Source organism: Aquarana catesbeiana, linkage group LG06 (assembly GCF_042186555.1).
Source record: "Aquarana catesbeiana isolate 2022-GZ linkage group LG06, ASM4218655v1, whole genome shotgun sequence".
Classification (NCBI taxonomy): Eukaryota; Metazoa; Chordata; class Amphibia; order Anura; family Ranidae; genus Aquarana; species Aquarana catesbeiana.
Genome location: NC_133329.1, coordinates 333,814,446 through 333,840,685, shown reverse-complemented (window position 1 = coordinate 333,840,685; position 26,240 = coordinate 333,814,446). Strand labels below are relative to the sequence as shown.

The 26,240-nt window shown below is 41.7% G+C and overlaps 1 protein-coding gene across 4 annotated transcripts in view; it reads right to left on the bottom strand.

Annotated features, from left to right (window-relative positions):
- Positions 1 to 634: 634 nt before the first annotated feature.
- Positions 635 to 26,240, bottom strand: part of ATF2 (activating transcription factor 2) — a 198,095-nt gene continuing 172,489 nt past the window's right edge. For all 4 annotated transcript variants that reach the window (XM_073633852.1, XM_073633856.1, XM_073633853.1 and 1 more), the window contains one exon: positions 635 to 5,039. In XM_073633852.1, coding sequence (XP_073489953.1) covers positions 4,810 to 5,039 — 230 coding nt within the window. In that variant the 3' untranslated portion in view covers positions 635 to 4,809. The remainder of the gene's footprint in view (positions 5,040 to 26,240) is intronic.

Sequence of the window (26,240 nt, the reverse complement as noted above, 5' to 3'; positions counted from 1 at the left end):
TAATCTCTTCTTACACTTGTAGTGTACCACTGGTTCATCCTTTCCTATTCCAGCTGGGCTACCCTGGTCCTCAGGGCCTGCTAACAGTGCAGCTTCTTCTACACATTTTATAACACAATCAAACATCATATTGATAATAATTATTATTATTATCCATATCATTTCTATAGGATCCTGAATATACAATTTTCTTATGTTCCCTGTTTGCATTTTGTAACTGGAGGTTCATTAAATACTGTGAATATTTAAAATATATAAAAAACTAAATATATAGGGATATATCTGTATGCAGACCCTGCATCAAGCAAAGTGACAATAGGTTTTCTGTTTGCGATTTGAATACTTAAAACATTTAATTTAAAAACAAAATATTGCAATTTTTTGCAAAGGAATAAAAAAAAAGACTTAATTCCAAAAATTTCAGTTACATGACCAAAAAAACCCCCACTAAAATGGATTTCTTACATTTTTTTTTTTTTTAAATAATCTCTTTTCTGTGTATGAAATGATTCAGAAACTCTTCTACAGTATACATGAGCACTTGTCTGTTGCAGTGTACATGCATAGGAATAATAGCTACATTTTCCTATATGAATGTAAACAAAATGACTAACACAACTACAACAATCTTACATTAATTTTTAAAATGTTTATTTCAATGTACATATGTGCTTGCCTCCTAGACAGATCATAAAGACGTCTTGTAAACAATGGAAATACAGTAACAGAATAATAAAGATTAATAAAAATAAAAACAATTTGAATAATGTTTTATTATACTTTATACATAATTTATTCATGCAAACTGTACTAAAATGAAGCAGTACAGTTTGTGAAATGCTGAATCCAAACATTAGAAATAGCTACATACAGACGTGGTGACAAGTGAAATGGATTAAGAACAAAATAATTTACTTATTTACTTGTCGAACACAGATGCACTTTTTTTCTAATATTAGAACTAACACCATTCACCAAGTACATTTTCTCTCCATACTTGCGCAAAGTTTAATTTACAGCTGGATAAATTTATAATACAAAGAAAAAAAAGAAATGTATAAATAACATGATTTTCTCTTTCACAACCAGTATATCACAAATGAACTATTATTCCAATAACAAATAAAAGATAAAGCTTTTCTGCAGAATTCACATTTTATGCAGCTGAAGTTAATTGGCATTAGACGAAGAAGAATGTACGGTATGCCCTTTCAGCTTAAAAAAAAATAAAATAAAATTATTAACAATAAAAAAGGTAGTGCATTGTCCTCAGCTTGGATTACTACAGTTTCATCCAGTGATTAATTCATGCTGACTTGCAGCGGTCCTAAAATATGACAGATGCAATTTCATTTAAATCTAGTTTGCATTTAGAACTCAATCTAAAACATTATATAAATTACGTCATCTAGATTAAAATATTTAATTCAGACAGGGTACATGACATTTACCATTTTGAGGAACGTAAGAAAGAAGTGATCACTGTTGCAGGTAGGCTGCAAAAGTTTTGATTATATACAAGAGAATTTTGCAAAGTGATCTGAAGTCACTTAAACACACTTTTAGTGATTCTTGTGAGATATTGCATTGTGAATCAAGATTAATAATGGCACATTGAGAGGTAGGATTGCCAACATTCCTACATGAAAATAAAATGTTGAGGTTTGTTGGGTTATCAGCCTGTAGGAGTAAAATAAATATCATCAGCCTGTATATCATTCCCCCAGATTACACAGCATTTTTTGGGGAACTTGGTAAATAGATAATATAAATTAAAGCAAACCTAAAATATAAAATTAGGACCTTTATTATAACATCCATTCATTGACATTGTAAAAAAAAAAAGTAATAGAATTTAATATTTATGTAATAATTATAATTCTGTTTTCCAGTGCCTGGTCAAATGACCAGTGTTGGGGGCACTAGTCATGTGGTCTTTACCGAGAAATCTTAAAGATTTAAAAAAAAAAAAAACAATTCTTGTTGCAATAATTACCTGTTCTCCAGCACGGTTTCCCACAGTAATTCATTTTTGCCTCTAGATTTCCTCAGTCAACCTGAAAGACCGAGGAAATCCTGTGAGTGCAGAATGTCATGGACCCCTCCTTGAGTGGGGGGCACTATGGCACCCTACACTCATACAATGGTGCAGAGAGCAGCACTTATTCATTCAGAAGTGCCCACATTTGAAAAGATGTTGAGAGGAACCTATGCATCAAATGACTGGGCTGAAGACATCTGAAAAAGGTAAGTATGAAAAAATAAATAAATAAACCACAGCTGGGGGGGGGGGGGCAACTTCCAAGGGAAGAACTGGAGGGAGATAGGAACTGGGCTTTGAGAGAACTTGACCAGGCACTTAAAGTGTTACTAAACCCAGGGCCAGGGTTTTAATAAATATAAACTGCTAAATACCTTTTCTCAGCAGCAGTATTTAGTAGTCTTGTGACTTCTATCAGTTCCTGGTAAAGCTTGTAGGTGTTTTCATTCTGCACTGAGATGTCCTATCAGGATCCAGGATCTCTGACCCTCTGTCCAGACAGTACTGATTGACCCTGTGCTGATTACATGCACTCTCCCAAGAAAAAAAAAAATTCTCTAGAAATGCACACCAAACTGAACATGTGCAGCCTGACTCAAAAGGCTCTGTCTTATCTGGACATGTTCAGGAGTCAATGGAAGAAGAAGAGGAGCTGTGCATACAGGATCAAGCTGCCTTGTTACACAATGCAAAGGATTAACCCTTTAGGTTCCACAGAGAGTATAACAAGCATGCTTTACTGTATATACAGACTGATTTTACTTTTGTGGGTTTAATAACACGTTAAGGAATAGAAGATGGACACTATTACAGGATAAACAATTGTGTGTTCCTTTACCTTTTCATAATATCACATAAGATGAATAATAAAATAAAGGTTGGTTACATTTACTGTATAAGTCTGCTTAAGGAAAACAAGGCTGTTCCCGTTAAAAAAAAAAAAAAAAGGACAGTTGGCAACCCTTCAGAGAGGACTCAGTATCCTGCAGGCAACATTTATCATGAGAATGTGGAACTTACAATCATCATTTTCCCTAGCACAAGCTACATTATGGAATGTTTGTTATTAAACCTATTTGAAATTGCAGTTGTAAGCCAGCATTACATCGAAGGCATCTCAGAACATTCAAGCATAGTTTGCTGGCTTAATCTAAGGGCTTCATTCTCTCCTCTGTAACCCCCCCCCCCCCAACCCCTTGCACTACTAACTCACACATTCACAAAAAAAAAAAAAGAAAAATGCACATTTCCAAGATACTTAGATACTTATTTGCTTATCCACAAGAAATGTATCAAAAGTTTGCTACAGAAAGATGATAGTGTTTTCACAAGAATTAAGTACGAGTCAGCTTGCAAACACAGTGAGGAAAATATGTTTCAAGTTGTCTAATGTACTGTTGTTTTTTCAGGTTCTTTTTCTGGCAGTTACACTCATAGTAAACATACATTGGGGAGCCAGTGAAGCACATAAAGATGTGAATTTCCATAAACTATTCTACTGGTTACTAATAAACTAGCACTCCATGGTATGAATTATATTTACGATTTTCAATGCGTTCTCCAAAATAAAGTAAAAAAAAAAGGCAATAAACTAAAGAATTGCACTTAGACTAGAACTTTTTAAAGTTAAAGAGCCAAGCAACTTTCATTTCCAAAGAAATATAAAATAAAGCAGTGACTGTCCCGATTAAGAAGTTTGTAACTGTCAATAAGTCACAAATCATGTGCAATTAAAAAAACATTACAAAAACATACATTTGCCATTATTCTTCTTTTTGTGCAAAAACAATAAAAGAAAGTAATTACCTATTCTTTTTTATCAGGCCTAGTGCACAAAACCATTGATTAAAGATTAAAAGGGACTATGCAGAACTTTGGTATAAATATCACATACAATTAATTTTACCAGAACGCCTGCACTAGGTCTCAAAAGAGGATTCCGATACTTTTTAAAAGAATATAAACAAACAATTAGCCCCATTTTAAAAATTCTTTTTGATGAGACAGGGACAGTAAATTGTATGGGAACATAAAACAAATCTTGTTCCATTGTGTAAAAAAATGATAGGATTTTATACCTTTAAGCCTGGCCTTTCATACATCTCTCATCTATAGAGAACAAATGGTAACTCCTAGCATAAAAACTAGCATGGGAGATGCACTTGGGAGGGGCAGTTCACTGCAAGTGCATTAAAAAATAGGTTCCTCAGGAAAGGAACCTGCCAGCCAGAAAAAAAAAACCTAATTAAAATCTGCTTTAAATGAAAGCAGAGGTCTCAGATGCAAAATTCTGAAAAATATACCAGGAAGCCACAAACCACTTACAAAGTGCCTCTGCAAAAGTGTGGTCCCACCATTAGAGTACAAACACCAGGACTTGTATAGGACTGACCAAAATAAGAACAGGCTTGCCTGGAAGGTACGCCAGCCCTTCTTAAAAGGTACAGCAGACACGAGAATACCAGTCACCCCACATAGTTGAGGAGCTCTCATGTGCATGTACCAAATAAGCAGAGAGAGAAAATTGCAAGCTGCTCATCAATTTATAACTAGTAGGAAAGGTGCACGTAAGCTCCTTTAAAAAGTCGAAAAGTGCATTAAAAAAGAGACAGTAAAAAGAGCCGATTAAAACCTTCTATGGAGGTATTAATTCGCCCTATTGCTGGCTCGTAGGCCTGAGTGTCGGGGAACCTTTTTCTATAATGCACTTTTCTTCTCTTATAATCACCAATGGTTACAAAGAGTTGGTGCAATTGATAGGTTTGCGATCAACTTCCTGAAGACTGAGGAGGATTAGGAGGTGGTGCCACGGCAACATGTGAAGCAGCTGGTTCGGTGCTCTGGTCTGCCATCTGGGTGAGAACGGATGTTGCTATTGCTTCTGCCACTGAGGTGGAACTCACACCATTGGACGTGCTGACTGAACTATGTTGAATTGCTTCGGTCTGTGGGCTGCTGGGCATTGAAATGTCTTCAGAGCTCTCATCTTTTTCAGCATCTAGTTCAGAAAAGGACAAACAAAATCAAATCAGCCTGGTCCAAGGAAGCAGACATATAAAAAGAAAAAACTGTTTATTTAAAGGGATAATATAAAGAAATATCTAAATTAAAAAACAAAATATATATGCTCCAGCTTACCAGTCCTGGTGGACTGGTGACCCCGCTGAGCAGACGGATGACAGGTCCGTGCCTGCTCTCCTCTATGGGGCGGCCGGATGAAAACGGACTGCATGTCTGTTTACATTTGATTGTCATCCGATCTGACCTGCCGGACGGATGGCGAACGTATCGCCATCCGTCTCATTTTTAGCAGCTCAGATCGTATGCTAGTGGGTGGCAGCGTCCCCATAGAGATCAATGGGTGGTCTGATCGGGTCCACCTGGAAAATGGGCAGGTGGACCCAATCGGTCCACTGGTGTGAAAGGGGCCTAAATGTGGTAGCTGAACTAGTTTTACATTTTCAGGCTAAAGCATTTTCAGCAAGTACAAAAATGCCTAATGATCCTGCCAGAAATGCTGTATCCTTGTCACATCCTATGAGATTAACTGAAAGCAAAAACAAGGTGATGGTTCAACAAATACAGGGGAATAAGTGAGCACAACACAGGACAGAAGTGTTTTATTCACAGGAATAACCGGAAGGAAAAAAAAACAGACCCCCCCCCCCCCCGAAAGCTTCAATATTTAAAATTTTTGTTTTGTGTTTGGATATACATTAAGCAATATATAATGCACACGAAGCACATAATGATTGCCTAGCTTATATCCCCAATACTACTTTAGAGCTGTAAAATCAGTGCAGCGCAACATTGAATCAATGATAATATATGTCCATAGGGACAAGTCCCAAATGCAGCAAAGACACCTCTGTGAATTGGTGCTTGGTGTCAGAAGAGACAGTGAAACAGGTGAGTACAGCCCAGTTACCACAGACAACACTAGCCTCTCAACTCATGGATTCGACCTGAAAAGGTCACACAGCATTATCCCACTACATGGGGCATGAACCTTCAGCGATTCAATAGGTACAGGGGGGACCTGCTGAAGAAGTCCTGCCCACAGGACGTAGCGTGTACGGGGGGAGGAGTAACGTATGACGTCACCCGCGGCCATCGTTATGGTTTGAAACATACTGTTATGCTGTCTTGCTTGCACTTGGCTCAAGTGCTCTATTTATAAGTGAATTTTTTATATTTTGCTGGAATAAAGAGCACTTGATCCTTTTTTTTTTAATTTACATATGTGCCTTGTGGGGAATCCAGTCTTTGTACCTACATTGGATCGCTGGAGGTTCATGCCCCGTGTTGTGGGATAAGGCTGTGTGACCTTTTCAGATGGAATCCGTGAGTTGAGAGGCTAGTGTTGTCTGTGGTGGATGGGCTATACTCACCTGTTTCACTGTTTCATCTGACACCAGGCACCAATTCACAGAGGTGTCTTTGCTGCATTTGGTACATAGGATTTTTGTGATTTATACCCAGCTCTTGTAGCCACAGTGACTACTGCACAAAGTGAAACAGCTGTCAATTTTACAAAAATGTGTAAGATGGAGGACCCAAAAAAAAAAAAAAAAAACCTCTTAAAGCCCAGTTGAACTTTCAGTTTAAGGGCTGGTTCACACTGCTGCAATGCAGGAACCCTGCAAATCCACTGCATCGCATGTTCCCCGGTGGCAGTTCACACTGCCCTATGCGAACTGCTTTGAGTGTCAAGTAAAAGGTAATGACACCCCCAAATCAGTTCGCATATCGCAGTGCGATCTGCAAATTCAGACAGGAATCGGATCGCATGGGTGTGAACACTCATGCGATCCGATTCTGCTGCGGACAAAAAAAGTGTCTTGTGTGAGTTTGATGCAAATTCAGCCATATCATCTTTATGGCTGAAATCGCATCGCACAGAGATTGCATGTCATATTCACTGCAGTCACTGCATCTCTGACATCGCACCAGTGTGAACCGTCCCTAAATCAGCTCAATACATTCCTGTTGCAAAACAACAGGTGTGCAAAGTCTTACAGCTCATTTTCTTTCAAAAGTGTCCGCAGCCTGAGTAGAAAAGCCTGTCCTCTGCTAGACTGTAGAGAAGGAACCCTGCTCTCTATGCAGCAGCAGTTATCTGACACATCAGACCTATAACTCTGCAATCAGCAAAGCCCATGTTCCCTGCTTAGAGAACTTTGGCTCTGACCCGGCACACAGGGTGCAATTGGACATTTGCAAGAAGACCACTGCTTCCACACAGGGCAAGCAAAACTCAAAATCTTTGGATTTGCCATGAATTTCTGTCGCAATGATAATGGTTATTTTTGGCTATACACTTTAAAGTTTATTTCTACTTTTGCAGTCAAATTTGGATAACACTGCTTTATATGGGTTACAGTGAGGGGAAAAAGTATTTGTTCCCCTGCTGATTTTGTACGTGTCCACTGACAAAGAAATGATCAGTCTAAAAAAAGCTATAAATTGACCCCTTCGCAAAACATGGCTTAGTACTTGGTGGCAAAAACCCTTGTTGGCAATCACTGAGGTCAGACATTTCTTGTAGTTGACCACCAGGTTTGTCCCACTCCTCTTTTGCAGATCCTCTCCAAGTCATTAAGGTTGAGGCTGACGTTTGGTAACTTGAACCTTCAGCTCCCTCCACATATTTTTTATGGATTAAGGTCTGGAGACTGGCTAGGCCACTCCAGGACCTTAATGCGTTTCTTCTTGAGCCACTCCTTTGTTGCCTTGGCTGTGTGTTTTGGGTCATTGTCATGCCGGAATACCCATCCAAAACTCATTTTCCATGCCCTGGCTGAGGGAAGGAGATTTGATGGTCCATGGCCCCATCCATCGTCCCTTTGATGCGGTAAAGTTGTCCTGACCCCTTAGCACAAAAACACCCCCAAATCATATTGTTTCCACCTCCATGTTTGACAGTGGGGGTGGAGTTTTTGGGGTCACAGGCAGTATTCCTCCTCCTCCAAACACGTCGAGTTGATGCCAAAGAGCTTGATTTTGGTCTTATCTGACCACAACACTTTCACCCAGTTCTCCTCTGAATCATTCAGATGTTCATTAGCAAAATCCAGACAGGCCTATACATGTGCTTTCTTGAGCAGGGGGACCTTGCGGGCGCTGCAGGATTTCAGTCCTTCACAGTGTAGTGTGATACCAATTGTTTTCTTGGTGACTATGGTCCCAGCTGCTTTGAGATCGTTGACAAGATTCTCCTGTTTAGTTCTGGGCTGATTCCTCAACGTTCTCATGATCATTGAAACTCCACAGGGTGAGATCTTGCATGGAGCCTCAGACCGAGGGAGATTGACAGTTATTTTGTGTTTCTTCCATTTGCGAAAAATCGCACCAACTGTTGTCACCCTCTCACCAAGCTGCTTGGCAATGGTCTTGTAGCCGATTCCAGCCTTGTGTAGGTCTACAATCTTGTTCCTGATATCCTTGGACAGCTCTTTGGCCTTAGCCATGGTGGAGAGACTGGAATCTTTCATACAGCTAACAAGCTGAGATTAGGAGCACTCCCTTTAATAGAGTGCTCCTAATCTCAGCTTGTTACCTGTATAGAAGACACCTGGGAGCCCCAAAATCTTGCTGATTGATAGGGGATCAAATACTTATTTCATTCATCAAAATGCAAATCAATTTATAACTTTTTTGAAATGCGTTTTTCTGGATATTTTTGTTGTCATTCTGTCTCTCACTGTTAAAATAAACCTACCATTAAAATTATAAACTGATTATTTCTTTGTCAGTGGGCAACCGTACAAAATCAGCAGGGGATCAAATACTTGTCCCCCCCCCACTGTACATGTTCTCATTAACATAGCATACATTTAAACAATGCTGGTTACCTTTTTAAGTGCTATTTACTTGCTTAAAAATTATTACATGCTTTCCCTGCTTTGTAATGTTTAGGAGGGGCCTGTGGAGTAATGTGTCACAGAATTAACCCTGTCTGTACTGTGTTCACAGTTCTTCATTATTAGCTGCAAACTACATTTGAACACTGTCCCAAAAAAGGGTTAAACATTCAGAAACCACCCCTCCTAAAAGATAACACACTTTTTATTTTTTCTGGGTATGCTGTGTGAGTGGGAACACAAACATATAATATGGTTTTCTCAAACTTGACAGCAAAAATGGAAATATGCAGAACAATAAATTGGTAAAGCAATAAAAAAAGGAATTATACTGCATAGAACTCACTGAAAAAGAGGTAGAAGCATGAAGACCACAGATGGCGATAATACAAAATATTACAGTGCCTGGAGAACACCATACTATATCTGTAACATAATCTACTCAATGGCGTCCCTAGGGGGGGGGGCAGAGGGGGCCCTGACCCCCCCAACATTATGCTGTGCCCCTCCATGTGCCCCCCCCCCCCAATTAAAAAAAAATATTTTTTTTTTTACAAAAAGGCAATGTCTTTTTGTTTGCATTCGTAGTGGATGCTGCATCTTACTCGGGCCGCTGCTGGAGTAACACAGTCTCTATTAAGAGGGAGAGAGTCCCCGAGTCCCCAGTCAGCTCCTGCGGGTGATTCCTCCCCCCACCCTCTGCTCGCTGACACTGCATAATGTGAGCACTCACACAACCACGGCTGCCCGATCTGCTCCTTCCCCTGCATCCTCATTGGCAGGGAGAAGAGCGAGTTGCGGGAAGGACTCCACCAGGACTCTCAGTTACTGAAAAAACAGACTGATTTCTCCCGTCCTTAGGACAGGAGAACCAGCCTGTAAATTCCAAGAAATGCCAGACCAGCGCTGTCAATAGCAGGGGCAGGACAGCAAGAGAAGGCTGGGGAACCCCACAGTGGCAGAACACCAGGGCCCGGTGGCAAGACAACCTTTGCAACCCTGATAGTTCTCCCACTGCTTTGGACCCTTATATTTTCTTGGTATGCTGGTGACATATATCTCTTGTTTTCTGCCACTCTGGGGGCCCCAATACAGTAGGAAGGGAGCTCACTGCAGAACATGTGAAAGGGCCCATTGTGGGATCATAGTAAAGGGCCCCAGGATACATATATATATATATATATATATATATATATTGAGATATAGATATATATCTATATCTAGATCGATCTATATATATATATATATATATAATTGCATTTTATAGTTGCCCCCCTACTTTTGTCCCTGTCCCCCCCCCTAAATATGAAAGCTGGAGACGCCACTGAATCTACTGTATAGTAATGAATGGCATGCAAACCAGCCAATAGTGCCTAAGAGTTCTGTTTATAGGATACAACAGTTTTAAGTGCTTACTTGCAATTTTTTTCCCTTTCCATAAATTATTTTCATTCACTTATTTTATCAACTATACTTCTCTATGACAGTTTCCTCTATCCTTGCTTGTCTTAGCCCTCTCCTCTCCTGGGAGTGTCTAATTGCTTTCTTCACTGGCCAAGGTCTTTGAAACCTTTTATGTAGCTGCTGGGGGAAGGAAGAATGCTATAGTGCATCTCCTGATTGTCAGCTCTAAACCTGCTGGGGCTGCTGACATCACATCCAAGATGGTGGCGCACTGTAGCAGTCTCAGGGCCTTTGGATGTCTGAACAAGGGAGGCTTTTACAGATAAATAACATGGACAAAATACAATAAATGCACATAATATTATAGGATTTTGTTATTGAAATGAATGGTCTGGAAAAAGGGACTCTAAGATCATGGAAGATTTGTCAATGAGAATGACTGATGCTGAGAAATCTGCCTGCTCTCTACTGAACTGCATGCCGCCTAAGACCAACTAATGTACACATGATGATGTTGCTCTTTTGCATACCGTTAGTAGAATATGACAACACAGGATGCTGGTTTCTTTTTCATGCCTAAACTGCAGATATAATCAGGATGAAAAAAGACAAGTCCATCAAGTTCAACCGATAAAAGAAATAAATAAATAATTTGAAAACCTCAATATACAGAAGCCTATACTCAGTTGATCCAGAGGAAGAAATAAAAAACTTCTATAAAGCATGGTCCAATTTACTCCAACAGGGAAAAAATCCTTCTTAATCCCAAGTGCATTTAGGGATGTATCCTTTTTAAACAAAACCCTTTTCATATATGAAGTTTAAACCTCTTTTCTTCAGAATGTAGAGTGCCCCCTTGACCCTTGCAATTGTCAGGGCTGGGCTCAGCCTTCCCTTCTCTGAGCTGGCCGCTCAGCTGTTGGCTAATTGCCAGCTCCTATCTCTCTCCACAGTTACTCAACTGTTGATGATCCTGCTCGTCAGTCCTGCCTTCCTAAGCCGTCCCAGTCCAGAGGAGCTCTGCCTTTGCCTTGGTCACATCACAAGAAACTATCTCCTGCGTTCCTGTTTAAAGACTGGCCTTGCTGACATCCCTTCTGGCTCCAGATCCTGCTTGCTGTTCCACTACATTGATCCCTGACTTTTGGCTTGGCTGACTATCTGTTCTCCGTACACAGGTTCGTTTAATGTCGTTTTAAGGCAGTTGCGTTTATAGGCTTTTCTTTGAAGGCAAAAAAATTAGTTCAGAGGCCGAAGTTTCTGACGCCAAACGTGGCAACTCACGTTTAGCCCCGTTTCGTTTACAGGCATTTTTCATTTTTGGCTCTTTTTTCTTCAAACGCTTCTAAACACAAGTGCGGCACGTAAATGCGGCAAAACTGACGTTTTATACGTGGGTTACTATCTGTCAAGTTAAATCATTCAGGAGAGGTTGTAAAAATGTCCCGTGTACATTAAGCCTTACTGTGTGTGTGGAAGTGATCGGGCTGCTTTGCAGCTGCCTGAATTACTTCCACTAAAAAGCTGACAGCCTGCTAAACAAGTGAAAACTCTCCCAGGTGCTATAGGGAGCCAGTAGTCAGTTTACAGGCTGGTACTGCCACTGGTGGCAGTGAAGCGGTTAAATGCCTCTTCTCAAGGGAAAATAAAATCAGTTCAGCTAACCTTTCTTTAAAGCTGAGGTTCTTTCTTCATGCTTCCTATTAGTTTAGTTGCCCTTCTCTGCACTCTCTCCAGTTCCCCTACATCCTTTTTTTGTGATTTGGTGGCCAAAATGAAACTGCATATTCCAGATGAGGTCTTACCAATGCTTTGTAGAAGGACAAGATTATATCTGAAATATGTATGTATCTTTCCCTGAAGTCTATACCTCTTAAAGGGTTTGTAACCCTAAATTATGCTTTGCTGCCAGCCCGCCTATTTTAAGCTGCCATCCTGCACTGTATAAGGGTAGTTTCACATTGGGGCGGTGCCAGCCTTAGCGGTAAAGCACTGCTTGTTTTAGCGGCGATATACCGCTGTTATAGTGGCGCTCTGGTGCCTCTTTTCGGGCGGTAGTGGGGCACTTTTAAGCCCCAAGAATGGGTTAAAAGTGCCCATGATGCGGCACTTCTGAAGCGCTTTTCAGGTGCATTGGAAGCGGAGCCCATTCATTCCAATGGGCAGGGCCGGTGTGGGAGCCACACTCCCACACCGCACCAAAGATGCTGCTTACAGGACTTTTTTTCCCGTCCTGCAAGCGCACCGCCCCAGTGTGAAAGCACTCGGGCTTTCACACTGGGGTGGCTTGGGAGGCAGTTTTCAGGCGCTTTACAGGTGCTATTTTTAGCGCTAAAATGCCTGAAAACTGCCTCAATGTGAAAGGGGTCTAAGTCTTTGTTTGAATCGATGCCTCTAAATACCTATTTCTGATGTATCCTCAGGCCAGTCACGTGACTCTCGGCAGCTCTAATACTATGATCCAGAGCTACAGAAGGAGCAGAGCTCTCCCTCTGACGCCGGCCATGAGTCACGAGATCGCCGAGCTAGCCAATCGGCCTCTCCCGCTGCAGCCCTGGATCGGAGAAGCCGGGAGTCACGTGACCGGCCTGAAGATACAGCACAAAAAGGTATTTAGAGGCTTTGTTTCTAACACTTATACAGTGCAGGATGGCAGCTTAAAAGAGAGGGGCTGTCAGTGTTTTTTTTAAAATTGTAGTTTTTTTACTAACAGCAGGGTGGGGTGGGGGGGGGGCGGAGACAGAGACACAGACTCCCGAGCTGACAGGCAGGGAGGGGAGGGGGGAGAGCAGAGAGGAGAGACAGCGGATGACAGAGGCACATAAACTGACCATGGTGTCAGGGCTCAGCTGCCATTATAAACCGTGGTCAGTTTACAGGGAGGAGGGCAGAAACTGGCAGGAATCTAATTTTTTAACAGGTTAAAAAGTAAGGGTTCCAACATTAAACATTAAACCTTGGAGCATACCACTAATTCACTAACTCAGTGTATGAATCATTAATCATTACTCTCTGAATATGGTCTAAGCCAGTTTTCTGTCCACTTATAAACTCATTTTTCTGAGCTTACAGATTCATTTACACATTGGTCATCTGTGTGGAATTCTGCCCAACGCTTCTGCAAAGTCCAAGTATTCTATAGCCACAGTCACTCCTTTGTCTATGTTTTGCTTACTTCCTCATAGAAAGAAAGTACATTTGTTTGACAACTTCACTCTTTCATGAATCATCTCAACTTTTCTAGCAAAAACTCTTCTATATGGTCCTTTATCAACCTTTCCGACCATAGAAGTTAAAGTGATTGTAAACCTTTGTTTTTTTGTTTTTTTTTAAATAACAAACATGTCATACTTATCTCCACCTGTGCAGTTCGTTTTGCACAATGTGGCCCCGATGCTCCTCTTCTGGCACTCGTGGCTCCTCCTAGCATCGGTAAACTCCCTGGGAGAAGCGCTCTCCCTGGGGGTTACCTTGCGGGAGCGCTCCCAAGTCCAGCATTTGCATGTATAGATACAGGATGCCGGACTCGGCCCCACCCCCCGCACCCGCGTCATTGGATTTGATTGACAGCAGCAGGAGCCAATGGCTATCAAGAGCCGAGAACCCCGGGCAGAGAGAAAGAACATGTCTCCGACGAGGGAACGAACGGGCTCAGGTGAGTAAAACGGGGGGGGGGGGGCTGGGGGGCCGGTCAGGGTCAGAAGTACAACCCCTTTAAACTTACTAGTCTGTAGTTACTTGGTAAAGATTTTGATCCCTTTTTAAACATAGGCATCAGATTGGCCTTGCACCAATCCATTGGTGCAAAATCAGTCATTAAAAAAAATGGCTTTGAAATAACAGAGCCCAATTCTTTATAGGACATGTGGGTGCAAGCCATCAGGTCCAGGTGATTTATGAATGGACACACAGAGCAGCGGCTCAACTCAGGTATCCCTATAGCAAGCTGCTTACTGTGGGGGCACTTGACAGGAAGGAGGGGCCAGGAGTGCTAGTTTGGACCTGAGAAGAGGAGGATCTGGGCTGCTCTGTGCAAATTTATTGCACAGAGCAGGTAAGTATAACATGTTTGTTATTTAAAAAAGAAACAAGATTTAGATATCACTTTAACTCCCTTTACCAGACCAAGCTGTGCATAAAAAGTGAAAGTTAGAGGGTTAAGACAAACCATTTAAACCCCCCCCAAAAAAAAGGTTTCTGGAACTGCTTAAAAACTGATGCTCAGTTTATCTTTTATATGAACATTTATGATAAACTCATCTTGTTTTTACATGATAGCAGGTCTAGAAGAGCATTATTTCTAGTTAAGGCTTCTATATACCCTGTTTCCCCGAAAATAAGACCTAGCGTGATTGTCGGTGATGGCTGCAATATAAGCCCTACCCCCCAAAAAAAGCCCTACCCTGTTTCCCCAAAAATAAGCCCTACCCTGAAAATAAGACCTACAAGGACTTTAACTAGGGCTTATATTGCAGCCATCACCGACAATCACGCTAGATCTTATTTTCGGGGAAACGGTATTACATATAAAATTGTGTTGTAATAAGTTTATAAATTTGCCCTTTCACTGTTCGTGCAATGCCATTAAACTAGGGTAGTTAAAATCACCCATCATAACCACTGTCTCAGCTCTTGCAGCTCTTTTTAGCTGTATCTCCTCATTAATAAAACCAAAAGTCAGCAATACCAATAGATCATAGTGTTGTTCATGCACCAAAGCTTCCAACTCTCCTATTTTGCTTGGCAGACTTTTGGCGAACAAACACTTTACTCCATTGTTGCATTTTGCAATTTATGTACCATCTTTCCTGTACAAATAGTACTGTAATCACCAATGTTTGCCTGTAACATCTGGGTCTCCTCGTCAGCCTTCCCCCTATTTTCCCTAATTCCACCTCCATTAGTGTCAGACTTATCTGCCCTATTATAAATTCTAACTCTCCCCTCTCCCTCAATCCTAGATGCATTATTTCTCCAACTTTCCCATAAACCACTACCCTAGCTCAGCAGACCTTCCAATAGACTCTCTCTGTGCTGGGCATGACCCAATAGTGTAAAGTCGGGTCCCGCCAAATCAAGCAATTAAAGACACCAGGGCGAGAAGAGCCAGGTATCTCCCAAGTTCAGAAACAGGGAGCATATTAACCAGTTGCTGACCGCCGCACGACGATGTACGTCGGCAGAATGGCACGGGCAGGCAAAAGGACTTACAGGTATGTCCTTGCCTGCCCGCGGGTGGGGGGTCCGGTCGGACCCCCCCCGGTGCCTGCGGCGGTCGGCAAATCTTCCCCGGCGATCGGTGGAGGCCATCCATTCGTGGCCCCCCCCTCGCGATCGCTCCCAGCCAATGGGATCATTTCCCTGCCTCTGTATTGTACACAGAGGCAGAGGAAATGATGTCATCTCTCCTTGGCTCGGCATTTTCCATTCCGGCGCCGAGGAGAGAAGACTGGAATGTGAGTGTAAAACACACACTCAGTATAACATGCCAGGCACACATTACACCCCCGATCCCCCCCCCCCCCCCGACACCAAGCAGTTTTTTTTTTTTTTTTCCTGATTACTGCATGGTGTCACTTTGTGACAGTTAGTGTGGTAGGGCAGTTAGTGTTAGCCCCCTTTAGGTCTAGGATAACCTCCTAAACCCCCCCCCCAATAAAGTTTTAACCCCTTGATCACCCCCCATCGCCAGTGTCGCTAAGCGATCATTTTTCTGATCGCTGTATTAGTGTCACTGGTGACGCTAGTTAGGGAGGTAAATATTTAGGTTCGCCGTCAGCGTTTTATAGCAACAGGGACCCCCATATACTACCTAATAAATGTTTTAACCCCTTGATTGCCCCCTACTTAACCCTTTCACCACTGATCACCGTATAACCGTTACGGGTGACGCTGGTTAGTTCGTTTATTTTTTATAGTGTCAGGGCACCCGCCGTTTATTACCGAATAAAGGTTTAGCCCCCTGATCGCCCGGCGGTGATATGCGTCGCCCCAGGCAGCGTCAGATTAGCGCCAGTACCGCTAACACCCACGCACGCAGCATACACCTCCCTTAGTGGTATAGTATCTGATCAGATCAATATCTGATCCGATCAGATCTATACTAGCGTCCCCAGCAGTTTAGGGTTCCCAAAAACGCAGTGTTAGTGGGATCAGCCCAGATACCTGCTAGCACCTGCGTTTTGCCCCTCCGCCCGGCCCAGCCCAGCCCACCCAAGTGCAGTATCGAACGATCACTGTCACTTACAAAACACTAAATGCATAACTGCAGCGTTCGCAGAGTCAGTGATCCCTGCGATCGCTAACAGTTTTTTTGGTAGTGTTTTGGTGAACTGGCAAGCACCAGCCCCAGGCAGCGTCAGGTTAGCGCCAGTACCGCTAACACCCACGCACGCACCGTACACCTCCCTTAGTGGTATAGTATCTGAATGGATCAATATCTGATACGATCAGATCTATACTAGCGTCCCCAGCAGTTTAGGGTTCCCAAAAACTCAGTGTTAGCGGGATCAGCCCAGATACCTGCTAGCACCTGCGTTTTGCCTCTCCGCCCAGCCCAGCCCACCCAAGTGCAGTATCGATCGATCACTGTCACTTACAAAACACTAAACGCATAACTGCAGCGTTCACAGAGTCAGGCCTGTTTTTGGTGAACTGGCAAGCACCAGCGGCCTACCCTGTTTCCCCGAAAATAAGACCTAGCGTGATTGTCGGTGATGGCTGCAATATAAGCCCTACCCCCCAAATAAGCCCTAATTAAAGTCCTTGTAGGTCTTATTTTCAGGGTAGGGCTTATTTTTGGGGAAACAGGGTAGGGTTTTTTTGGGGGGTAGGGCTTATATTGCAGCCATCACCGACAATCACGCTAGGTCTTATTTTCGGGGAAACAGGGTAGTACACCCTGGTCGTAGTCAAACCACCACTGCAGTAACACTTGATGACGTGGCGAGTCCCATAAGTGCAGTTCAAGCTGGTGAGGTGGCAAGCACGAGTAGTGTCCCGCTGCCACCAAGAAGACAAACACAGGCCCGTCGTGCCCATAGTGCCCTTCCTGCAGCATTCGCCAATACTAATTGGGAACCCACCACTTCTGCAGCGCCCGTACTTCCCCATTCACATCCCCAAACAAATGCAGTCGGCTGCATGAGAGGCATTTTCTTTATGTCCTCCCGAGTACCCCTACCCAATGAACCCCCCCCAAAAAAGATGACGTGTCTGCAGCAAGCGCGGATATAGGCACGACACCCGCTATTATTTTCCCGCCTGTCCTGACAATCCTGGTCTTTGCATTGGTGAATGTTTTGAACGCTACCATTCACTAGTTGAGTATTAGCGTAGGGTACAGCATTGCACAGACTAGGCACACTTTCACAGGGTCTCCCAAGATGCCATCGCATTTTGAGAGACCCGAACCTGGAACCGGTTACAGTTATAAAAGTTACAGTTACAAAAAAAAGTGTAAAAAAAAAAAAAAAACACAAAAAAAAAACACAAAAAAAAATATAAGATAAAAAAAAATAGTTGTTGTTTTATTGTTCTCTCTCTCTCTATTGTTCTGCTCTTTTTTACTGTATTCTATTCTGCAATGTTTTATTGTTAGTATGTTTTATCACGTTTGCTTTTCAGGTATGCAATTTTTTATACTTTACCGTTTACTGTGTTTTATTGTTAACCATTTTTGTGTCTTCAGGTACGCCATTCACGACTTTGAGTGGTTATACCAGAATGATGAGGAGAATCTTGTGAGCCACAATCATCCAATGCTTAATGTGCAAAATTACGTGTAAAAATTATGCGAAACGTGAAATATTTTTTCTTTTTTTTTTTTTTTTTAAAAAATATATAAATAACGTAAAAAGTGTATACAATTATATAGATATCCAGCCGCAAACGCAGTTCACGCGTTCATAGTCGTGCCAAAATTAAATATAAAAAATGTTTGCGTTGCGCTTGATAATCTTATATAACAGTGCCCTAAATCATTTCTAAATAAATATTAAATAAATAAATAAAACAAAAATAAATAACTTCCTATGTGTTATGCTGGTATATGAAACAGTTAAAGTGCAATGTGCATGTATGAATAACACCAAAATACAATTACTTAAGTGATGCCTCAAACAACATGCAGTATCTTACATTTAGTGCAACATGCAAACTTTCAAATAACACAAAATTGCGAAAAAGTGCTCTGTGCTTTATAAACGCAGTCACTATAATCAGTGTTCAACAATCTCCATATTCTAGTGTCTTTTTAAAATATCCAAAACAAAAGTGTATCCGTGTTCAACGAAATCCAAAAAAAAGGTCCAGTGTAATGAATCCGTGCTGCACACCAACCGTGATTTGTTCTGGTAACCCCCCAAAGTGATTGCGCTCACCTCAGAGCGTGTGACACAGTGGCTAGCTATGTCAAATCACGCTTGGTAGCCACTCATTGGGCTCTGCAGGATATAACTGATGCGATCTCCACTCACTCTGGGTTGAAAGGCTCCATAGATATCCACTCATAAAATGAAGAGAGACTACATAGTGTAATACTATCAAACACTATTTTATTAAATAAAAAAATCACTTCCCACAGAGGGGTACTCACATTCTCTTGGTGCTGCTGTGCACCAGACAATATAACGCTATATAAAACCGCTGGTTTGTATGCCGCAGGGTAAGTATTTTTCTCCCTATTCAGCTGTGTGCTTCCTCGTCCGTCCTGGCCCCTCCCCTACGCGTGTTCGGCACAGGGTCACGTGCCTTCATCAGGGGGATATTTTTATATTATATATACCAGAATGATGCCTGCAGGTTTAGGTATCATCTTGGTATCATTCTTTTCAGCCAGCGGTTGGCTTTCATGTAAAAGCAATCCTAGCGGCTAATTAGCCTCTAGACTGCTTTTACAAGCAGTGGGAGGGAATGCCCCCCCACCACCACCGTCTTCCGTGTTTTTCTCTGGCTCTCCTGTCTCAACAGGGAACCTGAGAATGCAGCCGGTGATTCAGCCAGCTGACCATAGAGCTGATCAGAGACCAGAGTGGCTCCAAACATCTTTATGGCCTAAGAAACTGGAAGCTACGAGCATTTCATGACTTAGATTTCACCGGATGTAAACAGCGCCAATGGGAAATTGGGAAAGCATTTTATCACACCGATCTTGGTGTGGTCAGATGCTTTGAGGGCAGAGGAAAGATCTAAGGTCTAATAGACCCCAATTTTTTCAAAAAAGAGTACCTGTCACTACCTATTGCTATCATAGGGGATATTTAAATTCCCTGAGATAACAATAAAAATGATTAAAAAAAAAAAAAAAAAAAATGAAAGGAACAGTTTAAAAATAAGATACAAAAAAGCAAAAAAGCACCCCTGTCCCCCCCCCTGCTCTTGCACTAAGGCGAACACAAGCGTTGGTTTGGCGTCAAATGTAAACAGCAATTGCACCATGCATGTGAGGTATCACCATGAAGGGCAGTAATTTTAGCAGTAGACCTCCTCTGTAAATCTAAAGTGGTAACCTGTAAAGGCTTTTAAAAATGTATTTATTTTGTTGCCACTGCACGTTTGTGCGCAATTTTAAAGCATGTCATGTTTGGTATCCATGTGCTCGGCCTAAGATCATCTTTTTTAGGTCATCAAACATTTGGGCAATATAGTGTGTTTTAGTGCATTAAAATTTAAAAAAGTGTGTTTTTTCCCCAAAAAATGGGTTTGAAAAATCGCTGCGTAAATACTGTGTGAAAAAAAAAATGAAACACCCACAATTTTAATCTGTAGGGCATTTGCTTTAAAAAAATATATAATGTTTGGGGGTTCAAAGTAATTTTCTTGCAAAAAAAAATAATTTTTTCATGTAAACAAAAAGTGTCAGAAAGGGCTTTGTCTTCAAGTGGTTAGAAGAGTGGGTGATATGTGACATAAGCTTCTAAATGTTGTGCATAAAATGCCAGGACAGTTCAAATGACCCCATTTTGGAAAGTAGACACCCCAAGCTATTTGCTGAGAGGCATGTCGAGTCCATGGAATATTTTATATTGTGACAAGTTGCGGGAAAGAGACAAATTTTTTTTTTTTTTGCACAAAGTTGTCACTAAATGATATATTGCTCAAACATGCCATGGGAATATGTGAAATTACACCCCAAAATACATTCTGTTGCTTCTCCTCAGTACGGGGATACCACATGTGTGAGACTTTTTGGGAGCCTAGCCGCGTACGGGACTCCGAAAACCAAGCACCGCCTTCAGGCTTTCTAAGGGCGTAAATTTTTGATTTCACTCTTCACTGCCTATCACAGTTTCGGAGGCAATGGAATGCCCAGGTGGCACAAACCCCCCCCCCCAAATGACCCTATTTTGGAAAGTAGACACCCCAAGCTATTTGCTGAGAGGTATAGTGAGTATTTTGCAAACCTCACATTTTGTCACAAAGTTTTGAAAATTGAAAAAAGAAAAAAAAAAAAGTTTTTTCTTGTCTTTCTTCATTTTCAAAAACAAATGAGAGCTGCAAAATACTCACCATGCCTCTCAGCAAATAGCTTGGGGTGTCTACTTTCCAAAATGGGGTCATTTGGGGGGGGGGGGGGGGTTGTGCCACCTGGGCATTCCATGGCCTCCGAAACTGTGATAGGTAGTGAAGAGTGAAATCAAAAATTTACACCCTTAGAAATCCTGAAGGCAGAGATTGGTTTTTGGGGCCCCGTACGAGGCTAGGCTCCCAAAAAGTCCCACACATGTAGTATCCCCATACTCAGGAGAAGCAGCTAAATGTATTTTGGGGTGCAATTCCACATATCCCCATGGCCTGTGTGAGCAATATATCATTTAGTGACAACTTTGTGCAAAAAAAAAAAAAAATTGTCACTTTCCCGCAACTTGTGTCAAAATATAAAATATTCCATGGACTCAACATGCCTCTCAGCAAATAGCTTGGGGTGTCTACTATCCAAAATGGGGTCATTTGGCGGGTTGTGCCATCTGGGCATTTTATGGCCTTCAAACTGTGATAGGTGGTGAGGAGTGAAATAAAAAATGTACGCCCTTAGAAATCCTGAAGGCAGTGATTGGTTTTCGGGGCCCCGTACGTGGCTAGGCTCCCAAAAAGTCCCACACATGTGGTATCCCTGTACTCAGCAGAAGCAGCTGAATGTATTTTGGGGTGCAATTCCACATATGCCCATGGCCCGTGTGAGCAATATATCATTTAGTGACAACTTTTTTAATTTTTTTTTTTTTTTGTCATTATTCAATCACTTGGGACAAAAAAAATTAATATTCAATGAGCTCAACATGCCTCTGAGCAGTTTCCTTGGGGTGTCTACTTTCCAAAATGGGGTAATTTGGGGGGGGGGTTTGTACTGCCCTGCCATTTTAGCACCTCAAGAAATGACATAGGCAGTCATAAACTAAAAGCTGTGTAAATTCCAGAAAATGTATCCTAGCTTGTAGACGCTATAACTTTTGCGCAAACCAATAAATATACACTTGACATTTTTTTTTACCAAAGACATGTGGCAGAATACATTTTGGCCTAAATGTATGACTAAAATTGAGTTTATTGGATTTTTTTTATAACAAAAAGTAGAAAATATCATTTTTTTTCAAAATTTTTGGTCTTTTTCCGTTTATAGCGCAAAAAATAAAAACGGCAGAGGTGATCAAATACCATCAAAAGAAAGCTCTATTTGTGGGAAGAAAAGGACGCAAATTTCGTTTGGGTACAGCATTGCATGACCGCGCAATTAGCAGTTAAAGCGACGCAGTGCCAAATTGTAAAAAGTGCTCTGGTCAGGAAGGGAGTAAATCCTTCCGGGGCTGAAGTGGTTAAGACCCGAGTGCTGAATGTTCAAGCCAGGCATAATAACCATCCACTACCACTATGGTACAAAAGTTTTAGGAAGCCATCAGGAAAGCACACGAGGCGAATGCCACCATAACAACATAACAATACACAGGCACCTAAGGGTAAGTAAGAAGGGCCTCCCTCCAAAGTGCTGAGTAATGTCTGCCCCCTATATGCAGGCCCCCCGCCACAGCTTCTGTTGTAGTTTTGGATAGAGTAAGAAATGGTTTAAACCCGTCACATTTTTTTTTTTTGCCATCCATGTTCTGTTAGGAAGAGTTCCCTTAACTTCTTTTCCCAGACACATCACAGAAAATGAGAGGAATTCAAAGTGAAGAGAAATCCTTTCTTAGACAGTTGTCACCAGAATAAGTCCCCCATCAGAAGATTTCTCTTTCATTTCCACTCAGATGAAAACTATAAAATTTTGGAATTTCCCTTACTTTGTTACAGTGACAATGGTCATCAGAACAAATAGAGAGGGTGAATCTTCCTTGTGGGGACACAGACAGCAATAAAGACCTGATTCAACTCTAATACACAATGGGACATTGATACAGTAGTGTTGGCTGGAATACCAGATTTCTCTTTGTGTATATAAACTGTAATGCTTATCATTAATAGATTAACAAGTCAAGTCCTCTTTTAGATTTATGTCCTAAATGGACATTGTGCAGCAGTCATATAATGTTGGTTGAAATACTACATTTCTCATAGTGTATACACACAAAACTTGTAATGCTCATCATACATAGATTTGTCTATCCATTATAGAGAACAGCTTGATTAAGAATGACTTGTATTTTGTTACTGCCATTAAAATGTGTCCTCTTTTGGGTTTCTAGCTAAAGCTTACGTAATTATTTATTTGAACACTGTAACAGTTCTCTTAGCAGAGGATTTAATAAATCCAAGACTCTTTGTCCAGCAGTTTCTCACATTTCTCCATTGCTAATAACTTTTGTTTTGAGAGAAATGACAGCAAGTTTTTAAAAATCGTACGTTGCTGTTCACGATAAAGCTTTTAAACCTTTTTTACGATTGTAATTGACAATGGTCACCAGGACAAAATAGGGTAAATCTCCCCAGCGGGGACATATACAGCAATAAAACCCTGGTTTCAACACCTTCACACTCTATCCAAATTTTTAAAACATGGTTTAGAATAGAGGACATCTGTACTTTTGGTAAAAGTTGTCTTTTAAGGCATGCTTTAGTGTCTCCGTGCAGGTCATCTCCATCCTGCATGTGAGTGCCACGGCCCTATTTATTCATGTGGGGAGATGTACATATGGGGGCCTCCAGCAGTCCTGCAGAGTAGGGCTCTCCCCATAGGAACAAATGGGTCTGGGTTTGTGGAGCACATGAGCAGGATGAGGACCTTGTAAATTCACATTCTCTGAATGGCACAGCCACACATCTTTCATGCGATGTCAAGAGTTGTCATGCATCTTGCCTAAGTTAGTGGCCAGAAGTTTGCAATGAAATTCATTGCTGGTGCTGTAAATCAGTTTTACCTTCAATAAAGCTCTTTTAATGAATACCTGACCTGACATCTAATCTTTACCTACTACAATGGATTACTACGTCACCACAACTGTGAGCCACTTCAAGTTTATAACTGGCACCATCATTTTGAAAAATACAAGGTTCTGGATCTTCCTTGGCAGAGTGCAACCAAAACCATAAGCTGTAAAGTTCTGTGTGGAGACATATATTCTCCACACGCCTATAAGAGGTTGCAGAGATCCAGCTAGGTACTGGCGACCTTTACAGATAAAAGTAAAGAAAGCCATTTTTCTCAACTAAACTTTTTAAAAACATAAAGAATGCTTCCAATAAAATACACTATAAAGGACTCTCCCTGTCCTCTTCTCTTGTCTTTTTACCCTCTCTGCTTTTTATTTGGAAAAACCTTACAACTATTATCATGTAGCGATAAGCTGTGATGCTATTTTAAAATGACCCTTGCTATTCCTGAAGTTATCCCATCTAAAGCCTTGTACACACGATCGGATTTTCGGCAGGGAATCGTGTGATGACAGACTGTTGACCTAAAATCCAACCGTTCGTATGCTCCATCAGACAATTGTTGTCCAACTTTCCGCCAACAAATGTTGGATGGCAGGCTGGTAAATTTTCGATGGACAACAGTCTGTTGTCAGATTTTCCTATAGTCTGTACACAAGTCCATCACACAAAAGTTGAAAGTACAAACACGCATGCTCAGAATCAATGCTCACCAAACAAGACATTAGCATAAAGTGCCCAAATGAATGCATCTGGTTCACATATGTGCGTTGCATTCGCACTGCGCATTGCACAAAAAACGTGTGTGTTTTTTGGGCATTGCGGTGCGAACTACATGCCTATTATCTCCTTTGGGAACGCATCTGATTCGCAGATGCATTGCGTTCTGAACAAGGAATTTCTACTTCTCCTCACTACATCTCCCCCTCTCCCCCCCCCCCCCCGCTCTCTGATACTGAGCAAAAACGCAATGAATTCTTTGAACAGGAGATTTTTATCTCCCCAGTGAAACCTGAGCTTCAATTCGCACCGCACAAGTGTGAAATAGAGCTAAAGGTTCGGTTTTAAAATAAATAAATAACAAACATGTCTGTGCAGCTCGTTTTGCACAGAGTGGCCCCGAACCTGGTCTTCTGGGGTCCCTCGCGGCTCTCTCGGCTCTTCCCCACATCTGATAACCCCCTGGGAGAAGCGCTCTTCCGGCGGGTTACCTTGCGGGCACGCTCCTGAGTCCAGCATTTGGCGTCCATAGAGGCCGAATGCAGGACTCGGCCCCGCCCCCCAGCGCCCGCGTCATTGGATTTGATTGACAGCAGCGGGAGCCAATGGCTGTGCTGCTATCAATCTATCTAATTAAGAGCAGAGAAACCCGGGCAGAGAGAGAGCGCGTCCCCGTGGGACAAGTTCGAGGGTTCAGGTAAGTAAAACAGGATGCATTAAGGTGAAAAAACACAAACCTTTACAACCCCTTTAAGGCTGGGCTAATAATTTTTGCTATAGTGATCATCACCTGTGATCACTAATCGCTAGTGATTGCTATACATTCCAAAATCATGTAAAGTAATCTAGAAATAATATCAATCGCCCACATTTGAACCAGTGAGCTACTAATAGCGATTGTTATTAGATGTTACACTTAATTGCTGCCCATGTGTAGCAATCACTAGCAATTACTAGCTGGGTGATCACAAGCAATAGATATTGTAGCCACATTTGTGCACTCAGCCTAGCAGTTCCTGTAAATGAATGCAGCTGTAAGCTCCTTGTTGCACCTTTTTCCATGTCAAAACTCTCTAGCAAGCCTTAGGTAGCAGTTGTGAAAATGCTGTGTAAAAAAAATAGGATTTTACTTTTAGGCCTCATGCACACTGGGCATTTGCCTGGCTCTTCTAAATGCTTTTATCCTGGCAGGAGAAAAACAGCTTCAAAAAGAGCTTCAAAAGCTTGGGCGTTCATTTATTTCATTGGCTAGAATATTAATTTGTTCTGGTCATTGAAATGAATAAATGCTCCTAGTGCTTGAATGCCTTTAGGTGTGTTTGCAGTTTTTCCTGCCAAAAAGCACCTTTCCTGAAAGTGCAAATTATTTTTTTTTTGCCTCTAAAGACCTTTAAATGCCTATGTGTGCACATAGGCTAACATAGAGGGGCAGAAAAAAAAAGTTAAACGCCTGTAAGGCGTTTTTAAGCTGCAGTGTGCATGAGGCCATAGAAGTATGACATTATTTTTTGGATCCTATTGACAGTGCTGTCAACAAATATCAACTAATCTTGTGAAGGGTAGTGATGTAATTGTATTTGGACAGACTTCACTTTCCAGCTATGGCCATTGGACTTCTGAAGGCAAAGTGGATTTTATGTTAAGCTTTCAGAGCTGCTATCTGGGAATTTTTGGAGAGTGTTGGCATGAGAAAGGGAGCAGAAAAGAGCTTTATCCAGCCTATATGTAGAGAAATCGTTAGATGGGACAGCATAATAAATGGAAAGGGACACTGAAGTAAAGGCAAAACCTAACTAACTACTCTACTAGTAACTACTAGTAAATCTACTCCCACCCCCATTCTAAGCCTA